Source organism: Copadichromis virginalis, linkage group LG23, assembly GCF_057382275.1.
Source record: "Copadichromis virginalis isolate Kocher_CV1m ecotype Utaka linkage group LG23, C_Virginalis_male_GT1.1, whole genome shotgun sequence".
Classification (NCBI taxonomy): Eukaryota; Metazoa; Chordata; class Actinopteri; order Cichliformes; family Cichlidae; genus Copadichromis; species Copadichromis virginalis.
The window spans coordinates 21,515,972-21,528,758 of record NC_140639.1 but is presented as its reverse complement, the minus strand read 5'-3'; the positions used below and the strand labels follow the sequence as shown (position 1 = coordinate 21,528,758).

General features: G+C 40.7%; 1 protein-coding gene across 1 annotated transcript in view; it reads right to left on the bottom strand.

Annotated features, from left to right (window-relative positions):
• LOC146680791 (transcription activator GLI2.L-like) overlaps positions 1-12,787 on the bottom strand; it is a 93,918-nt gene that overhangs the window by 32,109 nt on the left and 49,022 nt on the right. Inside the window, exon 3 of the mRNA XM_085448923.1 lies at positions 8,232-8,337. Within this exon, the coding sequence (XP_085305049.1) occupies positions 8,232-8,337 (106 nt within the window). The remainder of the gene's footprint in view (positions 1-8,231; positions 8,338-12,787) is intronic.

The following is a 12,787-nucleotide window of genomic DNA, read 5'->3' as shown; positions in this document are numbered from 1 at the left end:
CTTTGGAGATTTTTGCTGGGTTTGGCTAAAACAGCTGGATTTTCAGCTGTTTTAAACTAGTTTCTTGACGTGTCTTTGGTCCTCACATACTTTTAGCCTGGTTTTGCTCCAGTTTAGAGTTGGGTTTTAGACTCATTTTGGAGTTGGTTATCTTATAATTTTATTTTTGACTTTGTATTTGGTTTAGGACTTGACTGCAGATTTAGTTTTGAACTTCATAGTTTTAGGACTGGCTTTTGGCTTGATTTCACTTTATTCTTCACTTCGTCTTTGGATTGTGACTCAGGTTTGGGCTCATTAGAATTCCACTGGTTCTGGAGCATTTTGTATAAGTTGGAGCAAAAGTTGTATGGATTTGTTGAAGCAGAACTTCCTCGAACAATCAGAAAACAGTACTCACTGGATGCACTTCCAGTTCTGTCAGTACATGTATAGCTCTGTAACGGGCTTCATTGTGTTGAGTTGCCAGGCTTTTTTCTATGCTAGGTGTGGCTGTCCCTGGTCTATCTTGGCTATGTCCTCAGTGATAGTATTAAACATATCTATAAAATAAAATACAGCAGGTTTCCAAAGTGCTTGGAAGTCCAGAGGGGCTTTGTCAAAGTGGTAAAAATCAATGAGTAATTCAAGAGAAAGAGAGAGTTCATAGTTTGAAGGTGCACTTTTTGATTAAACCATAGCATGTGTTTTAAAAAATAGAAATTTTATCCTGAAAGCCAATGGTTAATGGAGAACATGATGCAGGAAGAGAAAATAAAAGTTCTATCATCAAGTATTAATTGAACTAAAATGTGCTGATCTCATGTTTCACCACGACAGCGGAATTTCAAAGAGTCGCTGCCAAAGTCAATCATCGGTGTCAGCAAAAACCTCTCGTGAAGGAGGAAAGTTTCTCAGCTAGATGAAAAGAATTCTTTTATTTCTTATTAACCACAGACTCAAAAGACCTTTCGGGGTTTTGACCAATTTCAAAGTTAGAAATGTCAATAAAACTACTGAACATTTAATCAAAATGAAAAAGTTCTTATCATTATTCATTCAAGTGGTTTGAATCTGAACCCACAGCTGATGTTTCAGTCAGTCATCTCCACATCTGTGCGACGACCTCTGCTTAACGTTCACCAAATCTTTTCTATCTCTCACATGGCTGCTTCATTAAAAATACACTCTCTCCCTTGTCCGTCCATCCAACAAAGACTTGACTGCCTCACAGCCAGAGCGTTTGGATTGCATCACGACTGAGGCAATGTTTTTCTGTCTCCCCATGCACACGATAAAGATCTGATTTTCCACCCAAAAACATAATCAGCCCCTCGGTCTGTTTGAAATATTAACACTCTCGTCATGTAACAGCCTGAGGCCTGTCTGTCTTTGAATCCAGCCTAAGTTGGGTTGTTTACCATGATAACAAGCTCCTCCAACAATCACAGTCTGAATCAGATGAGAATATAAATATTTCTCTCTTTAAATCTAACCTGAAAGCTTTGTTTAAGAACACTAAGAGCTAGTCATGTAATATTCAGATGTTCAGAAGGTGCCAGCAGGCTGCAGGTTGAGCACAATGCTCCACCTTCGAAGCGTGTCCTGGTTTGGCGCCATGCAGCAGGCTGAGACAGGAAGGAGCCGCCCGGGAGAGGCGGAAATAGGTGGTGGTTACAAAGAGGATCCCTGTCTTCTGTCTCGTGAGAAAAAAATGTAATCTTATGGTATACATCTCAGTTCTTCAAATTATACTGAGCGCAATTTGTTTTATGCATCGGGAGACTTTTTTCATCTACTGTTACTTCTTTTACAGCTGCTTTTCTATCTGCAAGCATTCAAATCTGATCTAATTCAACTTAAATGTACAACACACATTTCTGAACTCTCAAAAGTTTTTACATCACTGCATGCAATGAAGCGGCAACTTCTTCAACTGAAAAATGCAGCGCCGCAAAGAAGTGCAGTTCCTCTAATGGCCACTTGAAACTGGCTTTAAAGGTAAGTTAGTGCTCACAGATATTAAAATGTTAAATTTTACAGTAGAAGCAATCAGGCCATTAACTGCAGGCAAAATACACTACAGTGTCATTTTAACCTGGCAAAGTTCATAAATTTGACTTTTATGTCTGATGATTTCTGAGACTGTTTTTGCAAATCTAATGCTTTCTATGTAAAAAATAATCTAATTTTAATTTTAGCACAAATTAATGACTTTAAACTTGAAATTCTGAATGTTTTCTCTGATTATCACCCCCTCTGCTCTGTTTTTAGCTTACAGTGCACTATTATGCATTATTATACACATTAATCTTTACCTAGCTAAAGAACAGAAGTATAGCAGGATGTGGGACACAGTGCAACCAGCATGTTTTTCTTATCAACAAAGACTTCAGGTCCATTTAAATGCTCTCTTAGAGGAAATCTGCCAACCAGTTCTTTTACCGGATAACGGCAGATTCAAAAGGCCATATCAGCAGCAGCCATCTAGGTTGTTTTTTAGGCCTACTCTATATTAGATAAACGGCTGTGATTGGCCTGGTTTGAACAGGAGGAGGGCCAGAGGCATTCTGCACATAAGCTCTTGGATTCGTCTGGTTCCCAAGTTGTTAGTGCTGCTGATGGATCATGAAGTTAGACAATAAAAAACAGCCGAGCCGTGATTGCTCCTGTGTTTTACAAAGCTTTTAAACTGGAGGTAACAGACTGGCAGACAGACTCTGAAACATCAGTTTCACTGAGTTGATCTCTAATGCTATTATGACTCATTTCTGCTTAATTTTTCACAGTTAAACCTCCACATGAACAGCATATCTTCATATCTTGTCTTTTGATCCTCAAAAACTCCTGTGCAGTAAAAGATGCATCTGAGCTATATGGACTCTTCTGCATCCTTCTGTTTATTTTTGTTTTATTTGTGAGTGTGTGCGTGCACATATACATGGATGACACCAGAGATGAATTACAGTGTGACAGTGACTCTCGTCTCTGGTGTCGGGCCCGGCGAGCTCTCTGATTTAGATAAATCACGCCGTGCAGCAGCGCGCCACTGAATAAACTTCCACTGTAGGTTTATGAGTCTGCTGCGTGAAGCAGACCTCTCAAACTTAACAGGCAACAATGCCCCCTCCACCTCCTCCACCATCGCCAACCTGAAACCCCCAAACGCCTCATGAGGTAAAAGAAATGACCTAGATACAAACAAACAGAAGATGGGGCTGCAAATCACGGCCTGCTTCAGAAGTCAATTCATCATTTCATCCTCAGTTTGTTTTCTCTTTAAAGCTTTGAGGAGATTTATTTTATTTATGAGCGTTTCTAAAAACCAAATTTTAATGAAGTATGGATAAGTTTAGAAATTGAGTCTACACACTGATGTGTAGAAGTTGTGTTTATTGTTAAATAACATTTTTCTGGATGTCTTTCTATTAAATATTAAAACTGTGTTTTCCATTTGACATGTGAGGCAATGACAAATAAATAATAGAAATCAATGTTAACAAGCAGATGTAAGCCTAGCTTTAAATTGAAATTGAAAAAAAAAAACTTTGAGAAGCTTTTTTCTGAGCTGAAAAATTGTATGGACAGAGGTACCGTTTTAACATGAACATTGTATTCATTTTTGTTATATAGCTGTGAAACTGTGTCTCTTAGGTATCTGTTAGTTGTGGTGTGCCACAGGAGTCTGTTTCTGGGCCACATTTATTTTCTTTATATATGTTGTGCTTTCAAGTAATTTGAGTTACTGCTGAAGACAATTTTACAACTTTCATTACTCTCCATTGCTGCAGAAAAAATCTATTAACAAATGTCTTGGAACAAGAATTCTGATCTTTTTTTCCATGTTGTCTGAGATCAATTTCCCCTTATTCTACTTTGGCTCCCCTGAAGAAGGCTTTCCATCTGTCCAGTCTCATACATACTGATGCATGTCCATAAAGTGGAGATTTTCTTCATTTAAACTGGAAAAACTTCCCATCTTTAGCCTGGATGGTCTGGAAATGGCAAGATGTTAATTATTTCTAATGCCTTAAATGGCATGTTTTCTAGCTACATCTCTGAGAGGTTTGTAGTTTGAGTCAAGCAACCAGCAGAAAAATAACAGGACCCTAACGTCTGGAACGATCTCCAGGAACTCAGATTGGTAGTGTAAAAAACTTACTTTAAAGTTAAAGGAAAGTTGATCTTAAAAGCAACTTCTAGGGTAAAGACTTTCCTGATTTTGCTTGAGTTTTAGTCTTTTGTTATATCTTTCTTAAGTTTTATTTTCTTGCCCCTGTGAATCACTTTGTAATGTGGACTGTGTCAAAGTGCCGCACAAGCAGGTAAACTGTAGAGCAGGAGGAAAGTGTCCTTCATTGCCCCATCTACAGAACTAAAAATGTCTTCTCAAAAAAGTTACTTCGTTCCACCAAAAGTTTCAATATGTAGATCTGATCCCTGCCTTATACATGATGCTGTTTGCAGACTCGCTCCGTCCGCAGAGACACCATCACGGAGGAGGAAGTGTTCCTCATCTGCAACCTTCTTGCCTTACTGTCATCTGCCGGCAACAGCGAGGGAAGAAAAAGCGTCCTGTGCATCCGGTGGAGGGAAAAAAAGAAGAAGCTTTCCCTCGGCTGCTTTTTATGACAGGCCTGACAAAATAACCAGCCCTCTCATTACGGTATATGCAAACAATGATAAAGGGGACGGCGGCAAGATGTCATGTTAGACAATCAAGGAGGGGACCTCTGACACGCTGCCACGAGTGTGTAATAAAGTGCCGCGGCAGGCGACAAATGACACCGCACTTAATTTGCTGCGCAATGTTCCTGTAATTAGGTGAATTTGGCACAGGCAGGGGGGAGCGACAGCTAGATCAAGGTCTTGATGAATTAGGGGTCCACTGTCAAGATCAAATCACATTAATCAAGGTGGCCGAGTCCGCGGACAGCCATCCCCTCCCTACCCCCTCCCTCCCTTCTCCCAGCCGGCGTGATGAATAGCCCTGCTTCCGCCAGGCGCGAAGTATGCATCACCATCAAATCTGTGAATTTAAATGTAAGAGTACTATTTGGAGGATTCTATTGACTTTTTTTGTCCCGCCGCCAGTTTTTCTTCGGTGATAAAGTAACTCTGAAGTCTCCTCGTTGTTCAAAGTGTGCCACGAATGCGGCAGCCCCCTGCCTGATTTTATATAGCTCACTTTCTTAAAAGTTTACAATTAAGACGTGCAGTTTCTGTTTGTTGTTTTTGTTAAAATACTTTAAGTTTTATTATTTCACTACAGGTTTTCTAACACTAGCAGGCCTTCACTCCTGCTAACGATGTATTTTTTTGGGAGAAGACATTTGTCCTTATTCTAATTTGGGACACAGCAGGAATACTCCAGTCTTCAAGAGGCAGCACAAACCAGTCAAGTAATCATTAATCAAACTCTGTTTCTTTAGCATGTTTCATGCAGATCAGTGAAATTTAAAATGATTCAAAATCCAATAATTAAAACTAAATACAATAAAGAAAACACACACCTATAAAACAGAAAACACATTACAGCTACTTCTGAAACAAGTATAAACCTCTAATGTGTCAGGATTGGTTTCCCATTTTGGCTTTTTTACTAGCTCTTTGGGGGCAGGGGTAGGAAAACCATCTTTAGTGTTTCAAGATTGTCCCATTGACTGTGTATAATGTCTCTGCTCTAGTTTAAAGTCAATAAAACAAATACCCTCCTCCTGGTTTCTCTCTTGTTTTAATTGGGATTGCCAGTGTAGCTGCTCCTTACATACAAATTCATTTGAAGAGACCAACATGAAATTATAGTGATGGATTAAATCAAACATAAATCTTCCAATAATTATGAAATTTAATGCAATAATGGGGAAAAAACCTGCAGAACCACCTGAATGTCACTAATCTCAGATATTGCCATCTATCACCAGACCCTTAATTAACCTTAATGCCGTTTACATATTATCTTGACAGTTAATGTTATGAAGTAGCCATCACCAGACTCATATACTTCATCTAAAGGGTAGTGGGCGGGTCCCGAGTTAAACTTCAAATCCTGCAATTAAAGTAATTACCAATAAGAGTGAATCATCATAGTGTTGCTTACAGATGATCTTATGATCAGTGGGGTTTTCTCTCTACCTTACTATACTAGATACTAGAGTACCTGGAAATGACTGTTGTTGTGAATTGATGTTAAATAAATAAAAGTGAATTTAATTTTAACAAATAAAAATACACTTATCTGGGTCAAGATACAGGGATAGCAGTCTAAGCAGAGAAGCCCAGACCTCCCTCTCCCATCCCCAAGCCAGGCAAGAGATATAATCTCTCCAGCATGTCCCGGGTCTGCCCAGGAGGACATACCCAAAATCCCTCACCTAGAAGCATCCTAATCAGATATCACTTCAACAGACCTCAACCACCCCAAGAGACCAAGGCATCTACGGACAGACAATCAATGGAACATGTTAGCCACATGGTCCAACCCTCTAGTGGACCCATCATCCTTTTAGAGGAAAATCTAATAAAAATCAGAAACAGAAACAACGCTAAAACCTAGATCAGTGAAGTATGTATCTACATATAAAATATGTTGAGTCAAAGGCGGTTTGGACATGGATGATGGTCGACTTCACCACTTGAAAGAGTTCTGTTCCCCATTGGGGTTAACCTGACATCTCAATGACTTTTCCCAAATAGCTGGGAGGTTTAAGATTCCGATAGAATTCGTGGCTCCAGTTCCTGTGGGATAATGGCTTTATTGTAAAGTTTCTTTAGAAGTCTTTTTGGAGTTTTAAATTGTGTTAAATGGACCTCATCAGCAGATTGAGTTTGCAAAGCTGTTGTGAAGTTCATTCCTGACCTTGCAAATGACTCCAGCTGCTGATGAAACTCATGTATTTTGATCAAAAGCTCTCCATAAAAGTTGAAAACGTAAGGAGTGACTTTCCTAACCGCTGTTTTGAGAACCAACTTTAAACCAGACACATTTTCAGAGTCTTTCAAACTGTGAAATGAAGTGAAACCAAAGTCTCATTCAGTCTGCTGCACGGTTATAGGTTTTGGAGAATTCAGAGGAAAAATTCTGGTTTGACTTTTAAATAAAAGCAAGAACAAAACCGACACTGTGTTTTCTCAACAAAGTGAATTTCCCTAGAGAAAATAAATGGGATTTCATCTGCGACTGAACCTCACTGCAACCCAGAAGTCGGACTCACCACCAGCACTGAAGCCTGTTTTGTGACCTCTATACTCCAGGAGTTTAATTACGGTGCTAGCTCGGGGGCAACACGGCCTGCACCACACAGATTAGCTCCACAACAAGCCATTAATGAATATAAAGAGGTGCTGGGCGGAGGTGGGGTGTATTATGTCATCAGTGATGGATCCGGCCCTGCCGATCGCTGCTAATGGAGCGAGCTGCAGATTGACACCATCCAACTTAAATTTTATTTAACTTTTCACTTAGTCAGAAACAGAAAGGGAAATAAATATAGCTAGTAGTAGCCATAAATGTAACTCCACTCAGACACTGTGGGCATGTTTATTCTTATTTTTCACTGGTAGACCTGATCTGATATAACTTATTTCTTAAAAGGAAAACATCAATCTTTAAAGAGCTTTGCATTTACATAAGAAGTCCGTAAATCTTGTATCAAACTGAGGACAAAAACTTCCAGTGTAGTAAAACTTTAATACTTTCAACACCACTGAAAACAGGGAACCTCAGTTAAAGCTGGAAATCTTCGTCCTGCTGGTAAAATGCCTTGCTTAGTGGCACCTCAGCTATTAAAGGAGAATATTTTCCTCTCTTCTCAGTGAGATTTTTACCAGTTTGGATCCGAGCAGCTGAACTTCAGACTTCTCAAGCATCAGAGTGTTTCATCCCCAGACGGCTGGAGCCAGAAGAGCAAAGCTTGCCCACATAATCAAACTGTATCGGAAACAAGGGCTGTAGAGGGGAAATTTAGGAACTAGCATTGATTATTCACTTTGGAAGTCAGCATGTTGTCATCTGCTTTTGATACTGAACTTGGCAAACGTTCAGCTCTCATCAGCTAGCGTGCTATCACAGCAAATCCTCCAGAGTTAAAAAAAAAAAAAAGAGAAAAAAACAACCTCTGTACTGTTCTGGAGTAACTGAATATGAAATAACTATTTGCATCAAGAAGATCTGATGACTTGAAGCCAGTTTAGTGAAGAAGCCTCTTTGGAGATAATTACCCAGAAAGAAGAAGAAGAAGGCGGTCACTTACCTGTGCATGGCGTGGAGTGCGTGAGGCTCGTAGTGGTATCGCCCCTCGTGATGGCGCATGTCAATCGGGATCGGCGTGTGGAAGGTTGGGAAGATGTGGTGGGGGGCTGCAACAACAGAGAGGCAAAGAAGAAGAAGAAGAAGAGAGTTAGCCGAGGAAGGCAGAGAGGGAGAGAGGAGACTTCAAAAAAAGAAGAGAGAAATTTCAAAGGCAAAAGGGCTACAATAAAGCAACATGAATTTCAGAGCAAGCTGAGCACTTTCGTGTAAAATATTGGCACTATCACACAAGAGAAGTGGAATAAATAAATAATCAAAGTTGTCCTAAGAAACCCTACATCTTGAACATAAAAGATATCCAACTGGGCTTTTGACAAAGACCTGCAGCTAGACGGTCTTTGAACTAGACGGGATGATGGACTGTGTGGAGGGAAGCTGCAGCCCCGACTCAAACTGGGACTGACAGCGCCGGGAAAATGCTTTCTTCTACTCACGCTCTTTCCATCCAAACAGCCTGAGTCTCCTCTGGAGCTCCAAACAGGCTCATAAAACACAGCTAAAGCCCTTAACTGACTCAACACAGAGTCCACACACTCCCCCTGTGTCGGGTGTAAACACAAGTGCATGTGTCTGACTGATTATTGGTTGTTTTTCCGGACATAATTACTGGAGGAGGAAATTGTGTGACTGTGCTTTCTGTTTCTGGGATTGAAGAGCCGGATGCATGGTTCCTGATCTGTGTTTGTCGGCTCAGTGTTGGGATAAATTACTGAGGTGTAATTCCAAAAACTTAAAACAACAAAGACCAGAGTATCTGGACTTTTTTTTCATCCGAGGCATGAGTCAAGCTCCAAAAACGCTGGAGCCTACATTTCCCATAAGGCAATTAAAGCTTTGGGGCCCTTGATTCTATAGTACATGATGGATGAATACCTGCTATCATCCAGGGAAAGGAAACAACATTCAGCTGTCCATATGGGAAGACACCTGAGTGAACATGCTAAATTGTTCATCAACACAAAGTGATGAAACATCCTCATCTCAGCCACAAATCCAACCCACACATCTCACTTCAAACTGCAATACAATAAATGTTGTACTCCTGCAGTTTCCCTGATCATGTTTCATGGTCCAGTACGAGAAACCAACCTGAATGACAGTAGTTGCCATTAAGACAAAACCTGTTTCTCAAGCTCTTGCAACATCTCCCTTTGTATAATCTAAGGACCTCTGTATCATTCCACTGGTTTATCATTAAAATGACAATAGACTGGTGTCTTCAATCTGGCCGTGCTGCATGCTTGAGGTTCAAAAAATTGAGAAGTGAATGCTGAAACAACACCAAAGCTAAATGATTCAGGAGAGATTTGAAACTGTTAGTAAGCAAGACAGCCTGAGCTGACAAAGTGATTTTGTAGCAAGCTTTGGCTGTGAAAGAACAAAGAAAGGCATTAGCTAAAATCTCTAAAGCTATCCACAATTGTAGCTAAGCTACAAACAATGACTAGCTAACAGAAAATCTAATTTTGATGTCACAGAAAGTCACAAAATGTTGACTTTGCCCACAAAAGATAAGTTACAAACCAGCTGCTGATTGGTGTTTTGTTGCATTCTAGCAGAGCCATGCTAATGGTTCCACATTTCCAGCCTTTATGCAACGCTAAGCTAATAACTGTAGCAACAGATGTCGTTTTGTTTTAATACAAGCAGAATTTCCAAACGCATCTAACTTTTTCCTGTAAACTCAGATTCCTCTTACATTAGATAAAAACTGTTTGTGTCAGATAAGCATGAAGACAAAGCCCAGGTTGTGTTTAATAAAGGTGCATTCCTGCTTCTCATTTACCCAGCCGTTTGTTTTTACAAGCTCTGAGCATCCTTTTAATGGCCCTTTTTATTTGTCATTAAGGCGCTGTTTTCCTTTCATGGGTTCTTCTCGGATCTGGGAAGTTTACCCAAAACATCAGAACTAATTAGCTGTTGCGATAACACGAAACCACAGAAGATGTCGTGTCTTTATTTTACCACCACATAAACAGAGCCTTTTGGGGGGTGGCTCGCTCAGCTTTATGGAGTTATGTTTCTTGTTAACATTTTTCTCAGGTTTTTAATCTGGAAAAGCTCCACGAGGGCATTGCCTGACTCTCTCTCTACATGGTTCTCTCATCGTCTCCTCGCTCGTCCTCGCTGCAGTTTTCACGTCCTGCTAATTGCATCCTGGTGTGTCTCGACTCCGGGCTGCCTGATCAGAGACGAAGAAGACAGAGAGCGAGGAGGAGGAGGTGAGCCAGCTGATCTCTGGATTGCATTAAAATTCTTCCTGTGTGACACACACACGCGCGCGCGCGGGCGCTCTTGCGGGCGCTCTTGCGGGAATCTCTCAGGGTGACCTGGGATTTGGGAGCGGCGGGGTCAGGGCCACGGATCATTATCTGCTCTCCACCGAGCGGCGGGAAGGGATAACGTGGCCTCCTGGGGCCTCTAGGGGCCTCAGACCTGAGTGAGTCAGCATTCCAGGTCCATTCCTCTCACTCTGCCCCTGACAGCGTGACGGACAGCCCCGGTCCCTGAACGCCTGCAGAAATAGCCCACTTTACTTCATTTTGGGCCAGCCGCGGGGGGCCCGCAGGGGGCCCGCAGGGACGGGGGGCTGGATTCCTTCAGGCGACCAGCTCAGCCTTGTCACACCATCGTTTGGGCCGTGTTTGCTTTGGAGGAAGACGCGATTCAGAGGTTCTGCTGAGGAGGGAGCCGGTTTCCTGTCGCCGACAGTTGGAACGAGTGACTGCTTTCACTTTTTCAGTGTGGAAATGTCTCTGAATGAAGTGCTTGGGTCATCGCTGTCACTCATCAGAGCACGAGGGGGACGCTAAATGGGTTGTTTTGGTGCTTTCGCAACTGACCCGTTTGTTAAATAAACTCAGTTCAGTTTATTTAGGCGAGTGTGAACTCTGGTTATATGGTGAGAAGGACTGTGATATGGCTTCATGCAACTGAAACTCTGAATCAAAGGAGCAACATTAAACTTTGGAATATGGTTTTCTGGCAAATAACTTTTATTTATTCCCTTAATCGAGTCCCAGGGTTCTTGAAGAGCAGCTTTTAGTTCAGCAGTGTCTCATTACGATGAAACAGCGCAGAAAAAAACAAGAAAGTGTTTCTCTTTCATTCTACTCTGTTGTAGTCATCACGGAAGACTAAACCCTGCTTCCTGACGTTGACAAACACATCTGGTATTAATAAATGCAAATGCCACAAAAATGACAGCATGTACCAGTATAAACCGTCAGCTGAGCTGAGACATTATAAACACAGAGAGTTTAATCAAATGCTGGCTTCAAAACTCAGTGGAGAGCTGGTTTAGTCTCTGATACGACAAAAAACAGCAAAATAAAGTCCACCACAACTATAAAAAATCTGAGGTGATGCCTCTTTGTTCAATCAAGAGACCAAAAAGCAAAGAGACACAAATGGCAGTGAAGAGAAATGAATCGAAAGCAGCAATTTTCTGATTTGAACTCTGTAACCAGAGTTTTTTTTTATTATTTTTTTGTGAATCACACTCACATACAGTGTTTATATTAAGTGTTGCACTAGAAATCTCTCAAGTTCAAGGATGATAAAACATAAAGTGATTTAGTTGCATTCAATTCGTATGTAAGCAAAATTAAAAATAATAAGTTACCACAAATCTTTTTTTAATTTAGTAGAAATTGAAATGTTTGTCAGTGGGTAAACAATTAGTGTTGCTCACTCAGAAAAAGCAACTTATTCTTAGTCCTGTGTGCTTGCAATGAATAAGTTGTCCTAACGTGGTTATCGTAAATAAGCTTTACTTTGTTTTTTTTATTAGAATTGACAGTGCATTAGAGGCTGTGGTTACTCTTCTACTGATATTGGATTTAAACGTGATGAACTCACCCAGTGTGTGCGGGGCAAGGTCATATAAGCTCTTATAAACAGAACAAGCAAACTTGAATATTTTAACATTTTTAAAACTTAAAAATGGTATCATATTTCTGGAGTAGGAGACAGTAATGGACGGAAAAATGTTTTCCAATTAAATGAGGAATCAAATCGATAATTGATATCAATAATGGAACCGTATTTTATCTTTATCTTATCAATTCCCATCCTTAATTACTCAAACCAAGACTTCTTCCTAAATCAAACTAGTAGTTTTCCATGCCGAAAGTCATTTATATTGCCTAAACCTATACTGAACACAAATTTAATAAAGACATCTTAGTTTCTAAGCCCAACCAGGAGCTACAATCCAACACATACCACTGCTGTCCCACCAACCCCCTAACACAGACTTTGGAGGTCTAGGACCCGTATCTGTGGTGCACATGGAGGCGTAGACACTAAATGGGCATTTTGAAGTGAAAAGAAATGAAACAGCATTATGTGAAACTCCAACATGGCGAGGCACTGACTGTTCCTACCTTTTATTAACAAAGAGAGAGTGTGACCAAACAAGACCGAGGTCTTTATGATATACACAAGAGAAGATGAAGAAACGTCAGGAACAAAGTTCTGCTTCAGTGTGGCATG